Here is a 23504-nt window from a genome sequence, read left to right on the forward strand (position 1 = left end):
AACGACAACGCGGATACGCCGACAGAATAAAAGGAGACGATTATTTAAAAAACGATGCCAGGTGACAGTTCATATGTTTTTCGTGGCAAATACTTGTAGCAAGTTTTATTGGGTTTTAACAATCCAAGTGTCTCTTTTCTTAAGTGTCAGACGGCAAACTTGTGAAGAAAATGTCTTTTTTTTTCAGTTGAAGCTAACAGTCTTGAAACTGCAGCCAAATAACCCGCAGTAAAGCTAGGTATAACCATAAAGCACATCTTCACTGACAACATTAATAGACCAACCTTAAAAATTTGAACGGTCGCCAGATACAATAAATTAACCTGGACTAAAAGTCCTCCAAACTTTCCCCAAGGGGGATGATAAAAAGGCTGATTTCTGCTGTCATTAAAAGGTATTCAAATAAGAGGCTAAAAGGAGCCAGCTAAATCCACCCCCTTGTATACAGCTGAGTATTTTAATTTGTTGTATTAATTGTCTGAAACATATCAGTGGCAAATAGTGTAGTTTTTCCCTAGAGGAGAAATTTATATCATTTATAGTAAATAATAAAAATAGCTCCAAACAGCAGAAACATGCTACTTTTGCTTAAGGTCCATCAATACTATTACTTATAATTAAGTAGTTTTTACAAAAGTAATGTCTGAAGTAATTATGAGTATCATTACAAGAATTGTTAGGCAAAAATATTTACTGTACACATTGTCCCCTTTTATATTGATTATTTACTGCCACTAGCCAGATATACAGAAGAATGTGAGGTAAAATACACAAAATGTTCTTCTAATAATTGAGCACTAAATGAAGCAATAATCTCAAAATGATAACTTACAAGACTTTAAATTCATTCACAATCTCTCTTTGTCTTAATTAAGACAATTTGAATAAAACAGGACAAACAACACTAACTGAAATGATTAAGACTATTCGATTTAAGTATGTCCAGATTTGTCTGAACGTAGTGGCTAAATTAACCCTTCAGCTATTGTTTGAGTCCCCTGGTTTCAGAAGAATATTAAATTATAATTATATATATTTTGATACTTTAAATATGCATTTTACTGCCAAGACTGCATTGAAGATTCAAGACACTTTATTATCATTAAGCAAACATAACGAAATCAGGTAATACTTGCTAAGATGGTGAAAAAAAGCTTAGATAAAATAAACATTTTACATAAATACATAATATAAATATTATAAATATAAAATACAACATTTACTGACAAGCATTAAAGAGTAAAAAGTATTGGGACTTAATATTGCATGGTTGGACTGAACATGAGTTATTTATTTATTTACAGGCTGTGCATCTGTCTGTGTAATGTATATGCCTTAGGGTTGTAATTGTGTGAAGCTGAGCAGTACAAAAGTGCACTTTACATGAGTTATTTTACATATTATAAAATGTACACAGTGAGGTATGTCCCGAGTTATGGGATGTGGAATTGGGTAGTGGAATATTGCACATGAGGGTTGTACATAATTACTGTCACATGGTGTTTAGCAGTGTTACAGTTGTAGGAAGGAAGCTAAATATGTATATGGGTGCATCTTTACTCTTGATGGTAAAGAATATGAATACTTTGTCCACTTGGTAATAAGCAGTAATTGCATCCAGATTGTGCGTTATTATGATGAGAAATAGCAGCTGAAAGTATTTATTGTGCCTCTTTTTGAAGTAAAATCTGTGGTAGATTTATATACAATTAAAAGTACAGTACTTTTCTGAGGTTGTTTCCTATGCCTGCCTTAATAAAGGAATGTGCATTCACTAATAAAGCAAACACAGTCAGCAAGACTTCCAGTAATAATTAGGCTATTTGTTTTATATATTTGCAGACTTCTCTGAACATGGTGGCTTCGGATATTGGTCGACTCGCCCGGTCCTCCGTCACTCGGCTGACAGCTGCTTGCCTGAGTCCAGATGAATGCCAAAGGTATGATTTGCCTCTTCTTTATTGAGATTGTCTCACACCCCTGTCTTGCCTCATCCATCCTCAGGAGAATCCTAATGCACTGATACCAAGGGGGAATAATTTTTTTTTCTTTACAATCTGCTTAGCAATGATTTATTGATTGCGGCTTCCACCCTCACAGAGAATTACCGATCCTTTTTGGGAAATCAGATTTTCACACCTTTCATGAGTGTGTATGTGGCGCAGGTCTCCAGAGACAGTGTGAGGGGAAACTGACTTTGAGGAGCAGCAGTGTGTGAATCTCTGCGGTGTCGCTCCTCTGCTGCTGCCAGTGGTACGCCCAATGGATGGCCCTGTGATTCTCTGTTTCTCTCTCCATCTCTCTCTCTATAGTTTTGCATTATTTATCACTCGATAAATACAGTATCCAAGCTTGATTTGTTTTCATTCCCTTTCAAACCTCCAAAACATATGCTTTGCCCGCTCTCCCATCATGCAACATGCAAGAGCCCCATCTAAAGTTTAAGCACCTCATGGACAAAAAAGTAAAATAGTAAAAACAACCCTCGCCCTCATAGGAGGAGTCAGATTAGTGCACCGAAAGCTTTGATGCTCCAGAATGTCAGCTCGGTGGATCGATCCAGCAGAAAACACACACACACACACACCTGACCAATCAGAGGCGTCTATCTGTTGTGGACCTGCTGGGCACTGTGGTTTACAAGCTTCAAAGAGCTCCTTTTAATACACTGCTTTGATAGCCCTCAGCCTTCACTGACCCGCCGACCGTCCGCTGGGGAGCGTTTTAGCTTTAGTGGAGGAGAGAGGGATAACTGTTGATCATATTAACGAGCGCGAAAAGAAAAATCATCTCAAGTCTCAGATATTTACACCCCTGACCCCACGAGTCCCGATAACAGTCTGTTAGATCAGCTGCAGATAAAATAATACAAATTGGCTGCATTTTTCCGAGAGTAATTTAACACTATTAACAGCACTTGTTGAGATTTAGATGCACAAAGGCATGAAGTGAAAGCATAGACAGAAGAACAGTTTGGTTAATAACCCTAAGGGGGAGACAAATCATCACCTAACAAACCACATTACACATCTCCATATGCTCGGCCATCACAGCACATCCACATATTCATAAAATATATAATGATCGCTTCAAAAAGTGTCGATACATTATTTCAGTGTAGACATTATATGTTTCATTTAAGGTGGAAAATAAAATGATTTACAAAATGTTAAAGAAACCTTATTTTAATCTTAAAGCAGATGAATACTCGCCGATATCAGGCGTTATTAATCTGAGCGTATGTGTCTGTTTGCATTACACAGGTCCAAAGAAAAATCAGATACTTAAAGTATTTACGTGCCTTTTACGTCACTCATAGCAGCAAATGAAAATGTTGTGTGTGATTTCTCAGAGATTGGAGAACATTTGTCACCTCGGAAAGTCGTGTTAACTTACAGAGCGAGCTGATGGTTTGACGTTACATTAATGTTTAAGGACAAAGAAAGCATGAAAGAGAATTTTGTCTTTCGGGTGGATTATAAACCTCATTCTGTCGTGCGTTTTTCAGAGCAGGCTGGTGTGCTGCAGCCTGTCCCAGGTTGAAATCACCCTGCATATGCCTCCAGTATGTTGGAGATCATTTGAAGCTATTGAACTGTGCTTTAATTCCACACCTAATAATTACTCTAAACATGTTTTAACCTCTTGAATATTCTTCGTAATGCTGCTCAATAAAGTGTTTTGTAATTTTTTAAGTAGCGTGTGCCCATTGTTCAAACATAATATTTAGATTTTATACTTTTCTGGTTCAACTAATCCCAAATAGCTAGGAGAAATTAAAAATGCATCCCAAACAAGAGCTCGGGTCTCAGGAGGTTAAATATTTATATATGTACAAAATTAACCATAGTTGTTAAAGTTTCAACAGACTGTGTGGTTCTTTTGCACTTTTCTTCCACAATGCAACTTTTAAAAAAACAAAGAAGCTTCAGAAGATTACAGAATATTTAATCTCCAGGGTTTTTTCAGTCTCACTTCATAAGGCTGGTTTTGTGAGAGAAAAGTTTGTTTTGAGACATGTGGCTGCCACTAATGATCATTTTCATCATCAGTTTATCTCTAATATCTCTAACTTATTTCCTTTAATATTAAAATAATCACTAATTGCAAGGAAATACTGAGTGGTCCCACAGTGGGGTATATTACACGTTCACCTAATAAGTGAAAGAGACCCAGTTTAATCCCAGGAGGAGACACAAACCTCTTTGGTGTTGTGACAGGAAGAGCATCCGGCGTAAAAAGGAGCTACCTGCTGTGGCGATCCCTAGCTTTTTAAATACATGCACATGTTGAACATTTGAAATGTCTCAGAATCTGTGTATAGCAAACAAAAGGATACAATTCTTACATTTAAAAATTCTGATCAGCAAATTTTTGCTGAACTAATCAAACTAATCTACCATCAGACAGCTGCTTTTCAAATGGACTTTCTACCTTTGTTTATGTCATTACACAGTAACTATGTAACATCTTTTTTGTTCAGTTTTAATTTGACGCTATTCCTGTTTCTGAAACATCTTCATTTGTTGCTTTTTTCCGCTGTTGATAAGAAAATAATGCGGTTTTGGAGTCACATATAATTTGGTATACTTTAAAACTACCGGAGATCATTTATTAATATAAAATGATGCCATGACAGTTACACAGGGTGTTATTTATTTATCTTTTCTTTCTTTGTGAACCAGGAGTGTTCACCTTGAGTGTTCGATCACATGCTGAAGACCGCCACCCAGTGACGTCTCACACTGGAACGGCACTGGTAAAACCACCAGCTCTAAGCTTGGATATCTGATGACACTCGGGACGCTCTGCTAACCACCGATTCTCCACCCACTGAGGGCTTTTGGTGAGCGTGAGGCGAAGAGCAGGGCATCAAGTGCTTTTTCTTGTTTCTGCGACCTGTTCCCGAGCCGAGGCCAGACTGGGTGAGGAGACAAACCTTCTCCAGTCTGTCCATGTCTGCTCTTGCCATCAGTAGCTCACGTTATTGCTAATCACAGGTCTCAGAGCTACTTATAATAATGAAGATAATCCGTTACATCCTTAGAAGCAGCAATGCAATTTCTGATGTCAACTTTTTAAATATCCCTTTTTTTATTACGTATTATTGTAACAAGATTAGCGTTATCTCATTACTCACTCAGCTTAAACAAGTTAAAAACATGCACTTTGGTTGGAGTGACTGCAATAAAGCAAAGCTGGCTGTTTTGAAGTAATTAACAGCTGTGTGAGATGGTGAGAGATGTGTTGCCCCCTTATCCTGGAGCCTCAGAGGCCAGGGGAAGATTAGAGCTCTGATCTCATTCCCAGCACTTGTTTGGAGTCTGTCAGGAAGAGAAATGCCAGCATTAGAGAGGTAGCGCCACACTCCTGATATGATGAAATAAGGAGAAAAAGGGAAAGGGAAAAAGATGGAGGGATGGACAGAAAGGACCCTGCCCTTCTCTGAAGTGTCAGTAGCTTGTTTATTCTATTTTTCATCGTAGCTGCTGGGGCAAAGATTCCCATTTTTCCTTTTATTTCCCCCCCCCCCCCCCCCCCCCCCCACCTCCTAACAAAAACCACTGCTCTCATTTTTTATAGGTCTTGCAAACTCTCATGCCCCAGTGAAAATTACATTGTGAAACGGTAGAAATTTCAGGGCTGCCTGTGCTCTCCGCTGTCCCTCTGAGCTTTCAAACAGTCAACAGACTGTGAAGAATAAATAATAAAAAACTATTGATTATTTTGATGACTGCAAGATTCAATTAGGTATTAATTTTGCCCTCCAGTGGACCTATCAAGCAACTCAAAGGAGAGGAGCTAGGAGGTGGAGGTTGGGGGGGTGGACCCACATGCATGCAGAGTGCGGCCAAGCTCAGACAGAGGGGAAAATGTGTTTACCTCGGCGGGCCGAGAGGTGCATTGATGCGCAGTGTCCCACATTTAAGTGCTGCACAAATGAAGCCCTGATGACTAGTGACATTGTTACCGGGGATATGAGTATTGACCAGTCGGCTCACGTTTTTTTAACAACAGCCTAAACTACCCCTATTGATTAACATTTTCATAGATTATCATGTGTCATATCAAAGAGGGCAGATTCTCGTGATGAGCACATTAAAAAGGCCCCTCTGGGTAGGAATTCATTGACCACCCTAATAGACGTTGTGGGGGTTGCTGATGGGTGCAGGGGGCGAGATAAGGCTCACCCTTCTTTTTCTTTTTTTCCTTTTCTGCGCCTGTATGAGCCGCATGGTCACCTGTCCTTTGCTCAGACGTATTTAGGTTGTACTCGATTCATAAATAAGAAAGAAGGCCGTAGTCCTGCTGCTCCGTGTCTGCGCCTCAGAGCCTGAGGTGGGATGAACGCTGTCTGAGGAGCTTTCCAGTGCGAAGACACAAGGAGGAAGGGACAGAGAGGGAGGGAGAGTGTGTGTGTGTGTGTGTGAACAAGAGAGGGAGAGAGAGGGAGGGAGGAGGTGACATCTCCAGGGTTTGTCTTAGGAAGCTACCTCAGGCTTGAACCTGTGGTGGCCATTCAAATGCAGGAAGGTTGAGGAGGCTGCTTCTGGTTCAGTAGAAAGCATGCAATAGCCAGTCCCTGTGCTGTGGTGGTTTTAGCAGGTTTTAGCTGCTGCTTTGACTCTTTTCAACATTTGGACTTTCATTAAACACTTTTTCCCATCTTTTCTGCTGGAGCTTTGTCTTGGTAAGAGAAGTTTTTCCTTTTTAAGAAAGTTTTCCATAAAATGAAAACAAAAAACAGACTTAAATAGGCGCAAGTGCTGCTGCTAAATTATGTATTTTTAGCACACTGTGTATTTTCCTCAGTTTAGGCTAATACTTTAATCGCGTCACGTTGATGCTTCTCATTCTTGTTTTGAAGTGTTGACAAAAGAAAAAGAAAAGATAATAATTGGGATAAAAATTTGGGAACATCGGCGACTTCATCTCTTGTTTAGATCAGGCCTTAAGTTCACGTTGTCCCACTCTGCTGCGCGGTGTCACCCTTAATCTCATCTGTTGTCGCAAACTATGTGAAAATTGATATAATCAGCGGTGTGTACTGTCGCTCATATGTTCCTTTTAGATGTAGAATTAGATTTATTTCATTTATTTATCAGCGCACAGTCCATGGACCTCTTTGTAGACTGCTGTCAGCTTAGTGTTTGCTGAAGATGAGGCACATGTCAGGTAGTAATGAGCCCTTGGAGATGGATGTATCACTGTTTTAGGACTGCAGGGTATAATGGCAAAGCCACGCGATCCGTAACAGTTCTTCACCAGGCAGCAGCCGGCAGTATCAGCGGGGTAGCACCAGCCTCAGATAAAAGAGAGAGCTGGAGAGGGAGGGAGCAGGAGAGAGAGGGAGAGTGATGAGTGAGCCATAGAAAGGAGAAGCTGGGTAGAGAGAGAGTGAGTAGAGGCATAGAGAAGGAGCCGGTGAGGGTGAGACCACGAAGCACATCTAACCAGGGGCATTTTCTCTTTTTTCCCCCCCCCCTCTCCTCCCTGTTTCCCACCTGGGCTTTCAGCTCCCTCCAGGATCCGATGATTACAGGGCAGCTGAGCAAGCCGCTGCTCTCCCTGCGCAGCGACATGAGCGTGGCAGAACTCCGGGCGGACGACAAAGCGGCCACCCCAGACAGCGATCTGAACGACGAGCCCCTGCTCCTGCCCTCCGAGGCCACGGACAGAGAGGGCACTCCCAACAAGCTTTACGGTAAGTCAACTTACACCTCACGTCCGTCCGTTCTCCTCCACAAAGCTGCTGGATGAGGTCTGGGTGAGAACTGGTACAAGCAGAGGGCTTCCAGTGCTGGGACAGGTGTCAGCAGCGGCAAACTAAGTGCAGCAACGAGCAAGTGCTTAGATTTGTTAATGGTTAAATTAGTGTTAATAGAATTCATTCACCTACAGACTTCAGAAAATGTGCACAAGTATTTAAGCTGCAGTATATTTTTATTTTATTGCATGTTAGTCCTGAATAAGTTATGATTGGAGGGAAAAAGTATTTAATATTGTTGTGTATTTTATGAAAGCAGCATTTTATGGGTCTCTTCTATTATAAAGTCAATTAAAAAGTTGATCTCAAACTGACTAATTTTTTCCAGTTGGAATATTTTTTGCTTTCACTCCAACTTCACATCTCTGAGAGTGTCTGATAATGTAATACAGTTCATCTTTAATCTAAATGGAGAAACTCTTGATTATTTATAATTTAAACAATGATGAATTTTATGCAACTGATCCTAATTATAACATGCATTCTTCCCAAAATTATTGTATTAATTCTTAGCACATCACATATAAAATCTAGCATCTGCATAATTGCTGAGACTTCTATTTTTTTTAATGCTGCTTGTTTTTAGTCTAGAAGTTGGGAATTGTGTTCAAAATTAGACAATTTCTCAGTCAGCATGCTCATTATTTCTGCAGTTATCTCATTAATTGAGTGTTGAGACTGTTTGGGCTGTGTTTAGATAAGTGTGTGCTTTTAAAAAAAAAAACTCAATCACCAAGCCTCGTCATAAATCAATAAGCATAATGACAGAAATAATCATTTTAGCTAGTTTTCTAATTATAATTTGTAATGAAAAAATGAAAATTAGCTCTAAACGTTTGTTTTTCATCATTGCTTTTATTATCTGAATATTTGAAGATCTATTATTATTTTTTCTGTCACACAGAGGCAAATTGAGATTACAGAATTCAATGAGAATTATGTACTTTTATCCATATTTGTGAGTTTTATCCATCTTCACATATTAAATTATTATATTATGGAGTTTATTTATTCTGCTTGATTCTTTTTTTTGCAAAAGACCTTTTAAAATATTCTAGAAAGACATCTGAAGGATTTAAAAAGCTGATTATGTCATCATCTTAGCATTTGACCTTTTTATCTTTATTTTAATATTAGTTTATTATATTCTTTCTTTTTCCTTTTTCTTGATGTGGAAGAAAGCAAGTGACAAAATTCTCCTCTAATGGCTTCAGATGTTGGCACTGAATATGTATTCAAACTTCTCCTCAGCTTTTGATGGTCTGGAAGTTAGGCTGTCTCTGTATTTGTGGAAGTGGGTTTTGTGTGTGAGTGATTTTGATATGTAATTGCTTTTTCTGGTGCAGTAAACAGTGCAACTTTTTTTAATAAGAGGCGTTAATATGTTGAATATGTGCGTCTCTATCTGAATGTGTGTGTGTGAGTGTTGGAGGGGGGTGTGGAAGAAAGTATAGCAGCATGCCTATAGAGTGATGTGGCCAAATATTTGTGAATGAAGCAAAATATGAATTTAGAGGAGGGCGAGCCAAATTTTACTCTCAGACCCAATCTGAGAGAGTTCGGTTGTCTTTTAAATCCTTATTTCAAGAATAACCCGAGGCTAGTCTTCTAAACAAGGACTGCGTTCTGCAGGATTTGTCTCAAAAGTGTTGCAATTTGGTTTAATAAGCATCAAGTTTCTCCTTTTTTCTTCCTTTCTGATCAGTTCTGAGTCCTCTCACTGCTTTTTATTTGTCTTTTTCTCTCACGTGTGTACACCAAAATATAAGCAGATGCATTGCTAGTTTTTTTTTTTTATATATTTATTTGATGCTATTAATTTGCTTTGTTAATGGAGCAAATGCTTAGAAAAACATGCATAGATCCAGTAATTCCTGGAGCACTGCTTGATGTTTGCTGACGGTCTGTCATCATCGGACATGTGTCTAGTCGGAGCCGCTCTTCTTTAACTTGTGAATTTCGAGGAGACGTTTCCTCTCTGCCCGGTGGCAGAGCCCTGGGCTGTGCCAGCAGCAGGTTGAGTTTGGGAACCGCTGCCCACACGACCTGTCAGGGAATGGCGAGGAGAAGTGGCGTAGTCATGTCCTCTGCTGTGAGGGAGAAAGTGGAAAGAGTGGGGGTGAGGGTAGGGGTGAGGGGTTGGAGAGGAAGAAGAGAATCAGCATCTTTCTTTCTTGAAACGCTTCAGGACTGAAAAGGAAAGGCATGGTGTGGTGGTAATTTATGCTCCTGCAAATGTAACTTTTTGGTATTTTTTAGTTTTTAAGTAATTCTTTTTTGGTATTTGCCATTAAGATTCATAACAACATCTCTGATGCTTCTCCCAAGTCATCTTAGTCTAACACGTGTGCCCAGAAAGGTTTAAATAAACTAGACTGTTTAACTTAATTCCTTAAAAGGTGACAAATTTGACCAATTTTGAGTGGATGAATAGTTTAAAGAGAGAAAGATCTTCACCAGTAATTAACAACTACAGCTTTTGTTGTCATTATGAGCTACATTTGCTTACACCCGTGTTTGCAGGGAGCTCTCATGGCTGCAGAGAGATTGTATTAAGGTTCCAATTCACTATTCTATTATGATTATAAATGCTCCAACCTTGAGACAGGCCTTTAAACTCAGCCTTATATTTTCCAATGCTTTTCTTTATGTGTTTCAACTCTGTGTGGCGAGGAAGCGAGATAATGGCATACTTTCATTCCTCACATTCACAAGAAGAAAATACGACTTTGTTCTGTTTTACGCCTCTTATTTTGAAAAAATCCCTGACAGAATTGCTCCAGTTTTTTGATTGACAGACGTGCACGAATAGACAGCGCACTAATAGTTTCAAGGGAATGTAAATCATGTTGAGACTTCATTTGTTCCCCTGTAATTTAACCGAGTCTTTCGATTCATGATTCAAACAGTTTGAAATATAGTGACAGACTCCAGGTTATACAAGATGTTTTTTTTTGTTTGTTTGCTGTTTTTTGGGGGGGTGGGGGTGGGGGGAGGACTGTTGATAGCAAACAGCTTTTGCTGAGTATCAATATTAATGAGCGTCTGCACTGAGATGTGGTTACATGTGCCATTTATGTGTTTTTATATTTGTAAGGACGACAAAAAGCTAACTTTTCTTTCCCGTAGGCCTCGTGTATGACTTTTTCATTGTAGCCTTAATAGTGTTTAAAAGAGTTTGTGCCAGAAGAAGTCAGGGGGAGACAATGACAGTAGCGGTCATGTTTGTCTACAGTAAATTGTCCATCTTCTACACCCACCACATGCTTACATGCAGTTGTGAAAGGGTCGTTCTCCTCCTAAAAGCTTGCCTGTGCAAATAGTCTTCCACTTCAGGTAACAGGGGCTATGAGGCACCACAAACATCCTGCTGCCTTGTATTTATTCCAAGTAGAAGTGGACATTAGGTGGGAAAGCTGTGGTTAGTAGGGCAAGCAATCTTTTTTTTTTTTCCAGAGGACGAGATGGTGTTGGATGCGTACAGTTTCTGTCTTCTCTTCTCAAGCAAATCTCCCCCTTTCAGACATCAACAGACAAGATAATAAGACACTCAGAGCACAATTCGGTATTATATTCAGCAACCAAAGGCTCATCTCTTGTCAGTTTGCATTTACTCTCCCAAGGATGTGACGCTTCTATCATCATGCTGTCAAAGAGAGCCAGGCTGGAACGACAGGAGCACTCATTTCATACACTTACTGTCTACATGAAATGGTCTGCACTTATACGGATTCTGGCAAAATGGTGGAACATTTTCACAAAGGTCACCTAGAGGCACGCCCCCCTCCCCAAAAGAACAAAACGAATCTTCATTGATTCCCAGCGCTGGAGGTCATTCGGAACAGAAAGTCCAACCCGAACGGTACGTCTGCTGTAACGCTCCAGCGTGCTGTTGGGTGTTTTCGTTCCCATCTATAATCAGATTGGACTCTGGATTACTGATGCTAATTTCATCTGGACTAAAGTCCGACCACTAGTGGACTTTTGAAAAATGTGATTTTCATAGAAACATTTCTTTAAATGTATATTGAGAAAGGAAAATTATAGTATACTTCAGTATACTTTAGTTAGACAGTGGCATTGTTGGATAACTAGAATCAGCAAATCTGTGATAAATCACTTGGGCTCTATTCTGTACAGTTTAACACTTATACTCAAAAACATCAACCAAAACAAAACAGTCTCAGCTAACTGAAAGAGGTCCAATCTGCTCGATTAACAACACTGGCCATCATAACTGAGGGTAACCTTCTTATGTTAAAAAAGACTTTAATAAGGTCAGTGTGAAGCAGCCTATAGTCAAGTGTTGATCCCAGCAAGGGATGATTTAGGAATAATCCCAAACTAGAGTAGGGAATTCACATCCAGCTTGGTTATGGTTGCAGCTGTTGCTGCTACTTGCAGACACAGGAAACACAGGAAGTTGTTACTTTGTCTTATAAAACATACTGAACGGTGCCATTTCTGATATGTTCACTTTTAAAGTAAAAAGGAAGAACATCGTAATTTCTCCTTGAGATGTTTTCCCATTCTAGTCGCTGAGCTGTAATTTGGACGCCTATTTCCAAAAATAACATTTACACTTTAAAAAAAAATGAAGCCACACTCGAAGCTTCTTTGACAGGGCGTCAAGTCAGGTAGGAGGCAAATATGAGTAAACATTTAGTAAATGCAATGAAATTAAATTAAGCATGAAAATATTTTAAAAAGGATGTTTTTCTTCCGGAACACTTTTTCTGCTTATTTACAGCATCACAGGTAAACATATCGATTTGATGTAATTTCATTTTAACTACTTTTTAAAGAATTTTAATGTATCTGTTATCTCCAAGAAACTCAAAGAAAGCATCTCACAGTTCTCTGATTCATGTTTTCCATCCATAGAGCCCCTCAGACAAATCTAATTTGAATCCAGGAAAGAAATCATATCCACTGATTATTGATTTGTGTCATTACAGATATTGTAGTACTCCTATTTTAATCACATTTTGCAAACCAAAGGTTTCATCAGATTTTCTCTTTAACCTTTTCATGATGTTAGCTTCACATATTTTGAGTTTGACGATATTTTACCCCAAATTCATAATTTTACTTGATTGTTAAATGCTTGTAATTGTCACTGAAATTGAAGTTGGCATTTTGAAATGTATTTTAGGTCCTTTTGATGGAAAAGTGTTTCTCAGTGTAGTGGACATGTGAAAATATGACAATTAAAACAAATAAATAGCGAGCAGAGGTGAATCCTCTTCAAGAATTCTTAGAAAACAACCCAGAATAATGTTTTCAACTGGATTTGTAGATTGGGCCTTGTTTCTCTGAATGCTTCCATACTTGGTGATAGATATATTTTGCAGCTATGAGACAAAACAACTGTGTTGTGTAAAAAAATCTCTTTCATGCACACATATAATCACACAAAGGGGCGTGCACAAGCGCACACTGCTCGAGGCACGGGTTCTTATTATTTTTGTGTAATCAGCTTAGCGAGCGGGATGCATGATGTGAAAGGCAGCTTGCTGATGCAGAGAGCCTCGCAACGTTGTGTGGTGAGGTTAAGTAATAAAGTGGCGCAAACCCGCCGTTGAATGGGCCACGCTGAGTAAATAAGAGTGGATAAAGGAGGCCGACAGGGAACAAGTCTCTCCCCGGGAGGTGGATCTCATTATGGGGATTTCAGCTGTCTGCGCAAACTCTAAAACAAGCTTAATGCATGCCTGTAAAGCAGGTGTAATACATTGGCTAATGTGCCCGCAGAGCCCGTGGCTAGCGCAACACAATCAGTGCATGGCGAGGAGGACAGGGAGGGAGGATGAGCGCAAGGCGGACTTCTTGTTTTTGCTACGAGCAGCAGCAAAGGTCATCACGTTTCTGATGCTTGTTTATGCAGAAATGACTTTGAGCAAAATGTAGAACTTCAAAATATCTGCCAGTTTAATTCTTCCCCATTCTTTGTTGGCTTAAAGTTGAGAAGATTGACTAGATTACAAGATCTATAGGTGGGCATCTGGGGAGAAAACAAATTGAATTTGAGTATGCATTTATTTTAGTTATCCACGTTCTTTAAGTTGGCAAATAATTTTCAAAAAAACAAAACAAACCATGCATGTGTTGCATCCACTCCATAACCAATATCTCTAAGCCTTTCATGTAGAGCTAACAAAGAGGCATCACATCTCCTGGCACGGACACGGTTTGTGTTGTTGAGATGTAATTGAAGCTGCAAGGGTCACATTTTCGGAATAGAAATTACAGTCTTGTCTTTGACTTGTGTGGCGTGAACTAGAGATGCATCCCAGAGCCCCTGTGTCCTTCACAAGCCTTTATTATTTATAACGCTCGCTCTTTGAGCAATGACCAGTACTAATGCATAACCTTCTGTCCTTCTGGCTGATTCGCTTCCTTTGAAACCAAAGATTGAGGCAGGAGAAGTGGGTGTATGGTGGATGAGGCAGGGGTGTGGGCGGGCGAAGGGGGAGAGCTAGTATAGGGCAGTGGAGATCCAGGCTATCGAGAAGTTATTATGTTTTTTTTCCTTTATATCTGAGGATGAGGAATAACACTGTGATGCTTCTTTCCTCCAGAACAGAGTTATGGACTTCAAAGCAATACTATTTCCTGACGTCCCTCCTTCCACTATTTGTCTGCTCCACCAGAATAATGTGCTGGGAGTGGTGGGCTGGGGTGGGGTGCCTTTTAGCTGTATGATTATTTGCTTGTTTCCACCTGTACCCACTCAGCTCTGTAAATATGGCCACAACAGGGCAATACAGTAAGAACTAATACTTTGGCCAGATAGCTCAGGTTCAGTGGAGGTAAGATATACTTTTGTGCAGCCCGTATCACCTGATGTTATCCTGTGGTGATTGAGCCTGTGCTGCAGCGCTGCTGTGATCCATTGTTATTATACCTCTATGACAGAAGAAACGGGTGAGGAGTGGGGGAGGAGGAGAGGAGGCATTGAGGGGCAAGGGGTAGAAAGTGGGACATAGGCAGCATTAGCGCCAGATAGCCTGGGGGGCCGAGGCTGATGTGTCAGGCATGACATGTGGGTGTCTAGCCCCCCACACGTGCACACACAACTCATACACACCACGCTGGATTGGGCTCGCACCCCACCGGCTACTTCTATATGTCCTGCAGTTTACCAGATGCAGGTTTAAAAAAACAAAAGCCTCCTCTTAACCCGATCGTAGTGTGAAGATACAAGTTTGAAGCTCTTTAAGTGGGATGCATCAAAGTTTTTGTTATTTACTGCCCTCAGTTTACTTTAAAGTCAAAGACAAGGCTGCAGCTAAAAGTTGCTTCCAGTTGCTAATTTATTGGTGTAAAATCATCAGCAAATAGTAAAAAAGGAGTCATCACAGAAATTAAGGTTTAAATCTCTTGTTTTGTTCAACCAGTGACTTAAAATCCAGATTTATTCGTTTCACATGATAAAAAAAACAAAGAGAAGCTGAAATAGTTCGCAATAAACAGCTCAAGTCTCTATTTATTTATTGCAATTTTTTTGCTTTAAAATGTTTTTAGCTTTACTTTAAGAGCTGTAGGTTTACTATGTGGGTTTGTCTATAAAAACAAAGTAGAGTGGTATGATACTGAGTGCAAGGAAGGCCTTTTTTCATCACTGGCTTGCAGGCTGCAGGCGGGAGAATCCTATTTACAGCAAATATCATTTAAGTAATTTAAGAGGAGGAGCAATAGTGAAGCAGGCATCTCCTAAAAGGCTTACAGCTCTCTAAGACTAGTCTTCATCGCAGCGTCCCTCCTTTACTGATGGCCTTAAAAGGATGAAGAATAATTTAGATTGTTATTTGCCTCTTTCAACCCTGAGCTAATCAGGTTGACATTGCTTTGGGAATGAGGAGGACGCTCCATAACAGATGTGCTCATGTGCAAAGTGTCCCAAGTCCCCTGTGAGGATGCAACACAAAAGCCCTCTTTTCCCCTTCTTTTTCTTCTCCTCCTCCTCCTCCTCTTCCCTTCTCCTGCTTCCTCTCGTCATCACACCATCTCTCCTTCTTGACCTTTGAAATGGGCATTGCCTCTTCTCACCAATTTACCTCCCTCTGGTCCCTCTTGTGCTTGTGCCGCTTCCATCCCCACTCCAGCATCAAGGAAGAGACAGGTAAGAGCCGAAGCAGAGCACTCTCATGGCAGAGAGCCTTTTGGTGAAGACCTGTGGCCATGAGTGAGAGCGTAAGTGTTGGCGCACATGACCCTCGCTGCTTTAAGCATTGTTTACATGCATATTCCTCACCCGTTCATCACAAACTGCAGGCTTTCTTCTACAAACTGAAGTGCACTGTTTTCTGTTGTTTTCATACATAACCTGTCGCCTTCGTTTTTCATCCACTTCCTCTTTGTCTGTCCTTTGAGATCTTCCTCATCTGCTTCTGGCTTAAACATGGCCTCAGAACAAGTCGCAGAACTGCTGAGGTGTAAAATCCTTTCTGTTTGGCACCACCTCCGACGTAATTCCCTAACTCCATAATTCCACTTTGTGCCAGAATAACGAATGAGGTAGATTTTTTTTCTCCCCTGTAAGGTCTCCGCCCTTGCGCGATGAGGAATCAGGCTTTAATGCGGGAGGCCCGGAGAGATTGCCGTGGCCTCTTCTCCCTCTTGCCCCTCGCTGTGCTCTTAATTAAGGAAATGACAGCTCTCCTAGCGGCAGCAGTAGCCATAATGTAGCTAATAGTGTTACCGGCAGACACTCAAAAGTCAGTCCCTGGTGATTTTCTATCCCCAGAAACACTATTGACCTATCCCTTGCAGCTTCTCCACCCCAGCCTCTAAACAGAGTATTACTTCCCTGCAGGTCCAGAGGGAGCCATCTGACTAAGAGCACCTGGAGTTATTGGCAGAAGATTATGCCCTGTGTTATTGTTGAGGGCTTTGGTGGGAGTAATGAAACACTGAGCTAAATCACTGGTGATTTTGGCTCTCTTGCATTCTACAAGGAGTTAAGTAAATCACTATAAAGCTCGCACTGCATATTACAGGCTGCTCTCTTCTATAAAGCACTGTGCCTTGGGTGTAACATTACTTTTTAGACTTTATTCCACGCTGCTTGAGATAGAAAAATGAAAGTGAAATGGTCTGTCTCTCTCGGCTCTCAGCGCAATGCCACATCAACTTTCCAAGTGGTATTAACAAAATCAATGGTCAAACAATCTGGGACAATTGGTTGTGTATTGATGGAATTAAACCTTGTGTATGATGTGGCTTGTTGTCTATTCGCGCTCATCCTTTACGCTCCGACAGCCCGCATATCCCCGTCCAACATAAATGCTCCAAGTCAGCAGCGCAACACACTTTTGATGATGAAAACCGTATTATAGTGTCGCGTGTTGTCGCAGCGCCGCAGCAGCTCCGCTCAGCAAACAATTAAGGACATAATTAACTTTTAATCTTCACTCTTTTTTTTTTTTTTTTTTTTTTTAAATGTGAAATTATTTTCCATGGATTAGATTTCAGTGGAAAAATGATTGACAACATCTTAATAGCAAACACACGCACTCAGCCAGACATTTTCAAAAGGACCATTATAAAAATGGGGGCCGGCTATTCATTCTGAAGAGCCTGAATCGTTACCGGGCCTCTCGTACATTTGACAACTTACATAATGCATTTCCACTAAAATAGCTTAAGTGTTAAAGCTTCTTTTATGGGCAAAAATTGATTCATAAATGCACTGAGGCGAAAGCTAACGTGAACAGCTTTCAATAACACCCACTTTATACAGACTGTCAATGTGTGAAGCGGTTGCATTAGACAAGGTGGCGTGCTGATTGCTTTATGAAATCCAGGCTAATTGTTTTGTGGTGCAGTCCTTGGGGCTCGCTGCATTAAGACAGGCCGAATGAAGTCAAATAAATATAGCTCTTTGCCCCCCCGCCACCCTCCCTCCCTCAGCACCCACGTAGCCCTGAGAGGCCTTCTGCCTTGTGTGGCATTGAAAGTCACTCTCCAGTGGCCACTTTGGTGATCAATGAGAGAGAATTTATATAGTGGTGGATATTGGCAATATTTCCATGGCATAACTCACATCCAGCTGCACTCAGTGCTCTGTAAGAAACATAATTATTCCGCTTACATTTTTTTAAAAGAGCGAATTTGCTCTGATGTTCCCGTCATGTCACCGTCAGAAAGAGTTTGAATTTAATAAAGACTGCTTCGTGTAAGCAGTCAAGGCCACGAAGCCATGCATGTATGTACATTTGTGGGCTAAAGGGTGCTTTGTTCCTCCAGATGAAGCTGTATTTTAAAGGCACTTTGCGCAGTTACATCGGCAATTAAAGCTGCTTAGGAATTCATAAAGTAAAAAAGGAGATGTACCCTGAATGTCCTAGATAAATGTAAAGCTATGCTGAATGCACGACGCTTGTTCTTTCATCCGTTTGTCCTCTTCTTTCATCTCTCCTCACATCAATACATCCATTCATTCCATTTTATCCATTGTGTGACCTGTGTATAATCACGGCATCAAAGGTGTTTCTTTTCAGTAAAGGTTTGATCGAGATATACTCTATTTTTCCTCTTCTGTATGCAGCATTAGTCTCCATCTGGAAATACATTTAAGAATCATTCACGTTGGACAAGAAGATTTTTTAAATTTATTTATTTATTTATTTTAGGGAAAGAAAAGCCAAACGTGTACGTGAGATTTTAGTAATAAAGAAGAATTGAAGATTGACTCCCCGGGTATTTCTTCTGTCAGCTATTTAATTTAGTTAAAGAAATTACACAAATCCTTTGGGGGGAGATGTGCATGTGTATTTATTTATTATCGATTTCTTCCCCAGCGATAAACATGTTAACGTTACAGATATTTGCAAGGGGGATGAAGCTTTCTAAGTTATTGTGAAATGATGCAATGAAAGGCATCAACGAATCGTTATTCATTAAGTCTCCCGCACTGTTTATCAGATAGAATCTATTATTCACAACCAGTATCTTAACTACAGTCATCAGCCCCACTCTCTGGAGCTTATAGGTGATTTTATAAAGTGTTGTTCTTTCATTATTAGATGAATATCCTCATTTTGCTAATTGACTTTGTTATGATGGTAATTGGATAATTCACTGGCGGAGAAGTTGCTCAGTAGCACTACTGGGTGTGTTATTGTTATCACAGCGTGGCAGCTGCATTTAGAGAATTGCTTTGAGATGCTTGGAAAGTTTGAGTTGCAGTAAATGAAAATAAGACCGTTTCAAGTCTAGAGGAAGGAAAATTGCTTTCATTTGATAAGGTTCAAACTGAGAATTAACTGCTTGGAGACAATACGGCTAATGACATCCAGTGCAACAATTTATGGTCCTGTAATATTTATTCTCTGCTTTTCCAAATAAATAACAGCAGATTATGACGGCTTTTGTAGTATCTCTGCTTTTTATTGACTGTAATACAGCCACAAAGTATTTCCTGTATGTTCAGACTGATCTTAATTCCAGATACTGAGTGCACAGGGTGGGGCCGGGCACGGCATGATCTGTAATGGGTGAAATAATTGGTGAAAAGAGACTGGCTTGTCAAAAAAGCCACTGCGTCGCGAGGTTGATAAGCGAGAGGATGTGGACCTTTATCGGGAAGCAGGGCCAGCCAGCCAGAGGTAGAAACCAGCTAGAAAAGCAGGCTCCCCCTTGGGCTTTCACATCAACCATCAAATGCTTGAGGTTCATTTGTTGGGTCATGCCATTCACCAATTATTTGGATTTTATGCAAAGATGAAATGATTTTAGTTGGCGGAGGAGAGTTTTAAAATGTACTGCATAAATATACTTGACAGGCAATAAGATCTTGCTGGCAAGGCTATTGAATAGTACGTTTTGTATGAGGCTTTTATAAAAGTACTAGAAACCACTGCATGCCCAGTATATTTAACAAAAAACGAAAGGCCGTGAATAAAAAGACACAATGCATCAGGGATGTGTTCTTTATTTAAAAGCTGTGATATTCCATTGAAGAAAATCAATTTTTGGAGTGGAAATGTGATTAATTTTTTTTTTTCAATTCATTGCCGACATTGTGCAGTTTAGCAAGGTTTTGTGGCCTTCAAAACCATTTCCACATGATTGGTTTGATTTCATCTACCGTTATATTCAGGGGAAGACTTGTTTTATGACGAATAAAGTGCATTTAAAGAGATGTGTTAACTTTTTGGGAGGCCTTTTGTATCTTACATTCAAAACATGGTCGGGTTTATTAAATTCCACATGACATGTAACCTCTTTTTGTGTACATCTGAAATAAGTAAGTCAGTTTTATTGTGCCTGTAAATTTACTTGGTAACTATGAGTAATAGAAGTATGAAAACCTTTCAAGTTTAAAGCTCATCAAAAAAACAGGAACATTTTAGTCTATTGAGAGTCTACAAAAAAAAGTATTTTTCTTTCTTTCCACCACAGGTTGTCCAGTCCAGTAGCATTGCAACATATTCAACACATAGTTCAGCTTTCAGATGTTGGTTAAATTATGCAGACACACAGCTCTTAAGTCTGTTTAAGGATCAGCAGAATAGCAAGACTCATTCAGTTTTCTCATAACAAACAACAGCTGCTAGCAGGGCAATATCAGAATATCAGATTTTCTCTTGTAGCCAAAAGACTGCATGAAAACAACATTTTCCTCAGATGAGTCACCTTTAATGTTGTTTATTGTCTATTTGCTTTCATTTCTGCAAGTGATTCACACTCATAATACGAGTGTAGGGAGAGATTCTGTGAGTATAACAGTGCATAAGAGCAATAATTATCATAACTGTATTGTTAACATCAAATCACCATTTAATTTTCTAATATCATGGTTATTGTCACTTCTGGTATAACACAAGCCCGCTGACTGATGCCTGTCCAGAGAAATATGACACATTTGTGGACAAATTGACAAAGTGTCTACGACCCTCAAAGTTAAACGGTCTCTTTTGGGGTGGAGATACAAGTTTTATATTGTCTAGCCAATAAAAAGAGGCAAAACTGGAAGTGACAGATTTTAAAATGTTTAGATTTTCTTTGGGAGAGGATTAGATGCTCAGGTTAAGTGTTTTGGAGACAAAGTTAGAGACAGAGGATTCATGGATGTAGGGAAGGAGTACATGCAGAGAGTTGATGTGACCGAAGGCGATGCTTGGGATATAGAGAGATGGAGGCAAAGGGAAAGGGAGCAGCCAAATGAAGAAGAAGATCCAATGAGATGTCAAGATGAAGAAAAATATCATTTTCACAGGAAACATGAAGCAGGTGGTCAATGTTTGGTTTGCGGGGCTCTAAATGACCTTCAAACCAGCCAGCTAGCAAAACCTGGTTGCTTTGGAAGCATGGTAGCTGTCTCTCATGGTACCATGGCTGCTGGCTCGGTCCAGGATTTGTTCAAAAAACAGCAGTTTACCCGCAACATCCTGAGTGCAAATGAAATATATAAAATCAAAAGTTTATTTATTCAAAAGATTATTCTTTAAGAAAAATATACTTCCATATACTTCCAGATTCCATATTTTTGGCATAAATATGTTTTTGAGTGTAGAAAAATAAAGTACTGCTTATACAAAGTAAATATTTTCTTCATGCTCAGCATATAATTGTAAGCACAAGACTGGATTTTATTATGAATTAGCCACAAAACTTAAAATGCATAGCGTTAGCGAGCACTTACACCTAAGTTCATCCAAAAAGAAAACATCAAACATAACATCAACATTATCTTTTTTTGTATTTCTCCACTGTGGACAATGTGAAATATTGCAGGAAGTGACACAGCCACAGTGCAACAAAGGGCAATTATTGCCACACGTCTTTATTTTTTTAAAAAAGACACCGTCTTTGACATAATGTGACATATTTGTGACTAAAAATAAGCAGCTGTCAGTTCACGGTGAAGCTTTTTCAGGCCTTTATTTAGAAAAATCAGACTTGAAAAGAAGTGAGCCATTTCGCCTCATTGAGATAGGGTGGGTACAGTTGTTCAGATCTAATGAGAAACCTAAGCAGACATCAGTTTTGAATCAAATATTGCTGAACCCTAACTGATGCATGATAGCATGAGGCATCTAGTTTGTCCCAAAAGTGTCTGCTTCAACTCAAAAAGATGAGCAGAAAAAAATAATATGAATACAGAAATCTCTCAGGTGAAATCCACAGAGCTGATTTAACTTTGGCAGAGAAAGGAAGTTCTCACATACACTCCAACCCGTAAGTTGCAAAATAAGAAAATTCATGACATGGTTTTCATGACCTGTAGACTAATTTATAAGACACTTTTAATTTTAAAAAATCATGTATTAATTATCTGCACACATGGTACTCAGAGGAAGCGCGCACATTTTCCATAGTTTTTAGAAACTACTAAACTAAACTTTGTAAAAAGAGACAAAAAAAATGTCCTTTACATACAAATCAATCAGAGCTGAAAAGGAAAGGACAGGATGTCACGCTGATGACATTTTTTTTTTCAAATTATTATACAATGTAAAAAAGAAAAAGAAAAATCCTCTAAGAAACCATCACTTGATAAAGATGTCTCCAAATAGAACTCGCAAATACCTCGAATAAGAGCTTGAAGGTCAATCAGAGGCAGCTTTGTTCACTCAGGTTAAGGTTAATATAATAAAACGTGCCATCAATAAGATTAATCTATGAGTAGAAATCTACTGTATTGACAGGAAGACTGTAAGAAAGTGAGGGACCTTGTTTGTAATAGTTTTGCAAGATTACATTTCTGCAGCGCTACACGTTCACTTTAACCAACTTATTCAAAACACATTAATCCTCTGAACCATGAAACTGCTTCTTTTCAACTCTCATATTTGAAGTCTTCTCATGAAAATCAATAGAAGGTTACTGTGTGTGTTGGGCCTTGTTTATCAGGTGTTTGTCAGCTTCTTTGATGTTGTTTTTAAGATCGTGTAATTGTAAAATCCGCACTTCTTGCTGCACTTTATCCTGATTTTTACTGCAGTCTTTCGTTTGTTTGTTTTTCTTTTTAAATCACCAGAGTCGGATAGTAAATATTTAGGATCATTTAAGATTTTTCAAGAAGTGCCCTTAAGTCTTTGTGTCAATATTAAGGCATCACATGATCTCCATATCATCAGGGTCAAAGGGTGAGGGTCAAATCAGCCTTTTGGACCTTTTAGAGCAGTCCACACTCAGAGGACTGCTGGGAGATTCTCTCAGATAGGGATTGCTTTGATAACCAATCATCGGTGCCCTTTATTTTCCCTGCAGCCATCAGCAAGCTTATTATCATGTCCCTGTCTGCTCCGCTCCACTCTGCCCTCATAGCAAACAGGTCTAATTGTGTCTCATGGCTGCAGGCCCAGAGCAGGGGGGGTGGTGGTGGGTTTAGATGAGTGATACTCAGTGATGTAAATGGCTGAATAATGTGGCCCCTGCATTTGTGGTGGAGCTCTATCTCTCAGCGGTAATCTAGGCCATCGGGGACCCGCCAGTATGCATCATCCCCCATCAATGAGCCTCTCCGCTGGTTGGTAATTTATTCAGTGCTACAGCGGTTATTGATAAAGCACTTAAATACAAATTCCACCCCCCCTCTTTCCCCAGCTGCCCTCTTCTGTTCTGTACGAGACTCTATGTTGTAACATCGCAGTGCACCGTGTGCTGTGCATTTATCTACTTATCCAGCCTGCCTCTATCTCAGGTGGATTTCATTTTTGTTTGTTTGTTTTGTTCCCTTTTTCTTTGGACTCTGCTACATGGCTCTCTCTGCCTGTTGCTCTTT

General features: G+C 39.8%; 1 protein-coding gene across 3 annotated transcripts in view; it reads left to right on the plus strand.

Moving 5' to 3' along the window:
• The first annotated feature begins 4 nt into the window (after positions 1–4).
• Positions 5–23504, plus strand: part of pou6f2 (POU class 6 homeobox 2) — a 79162-nt gene continuing 55662 nt past the window's right edge. The window contains exons 1-4 of one of the 3 annotated variants that reach the window (XM_086306527.1): positions 28–61; positions 1843–1940; positions 4686–4846; positions 7518–7705. In XM_086306527.1, the coding sequence (XP_086162653.1) occupies positions 7534–7705 (172 nt within the window). In that variant the 5' untranslated portion in view covers positions 28–61; positions 1843–1940; positions 4686–4846; positions 7518–7533. Of the gene's footprint in view, positions 62–1842; positions 1941–4685; positions 4847–6540; positions 6692–7517; positions 7706–23504 lie in introns of those variants that run through there. The other 2 variants (XM_086306526.1, XM_086306528.1) reach the window with 2 other exon arrangements.

Source organism: Aulonocara sp. 'chitande type north' Nkhata Bay, linkage group LG9, assembly GCF_057382095.1.
Source record: "Aulonocara sp. 'chitande type north' Nkhata Bay isolate Kocher_YH1m ecotype deep benthic linkage group LG9, A_spYH_male_GT1.1, whole genome shotgun sequence".
NCBI lineage: Eukaryota > Metazoa > Chordata > Actinopteri > Cichliformes > Cichlidae > Aulonocara > Aulonocara sp. 'chitande type north' Nkhata Bay.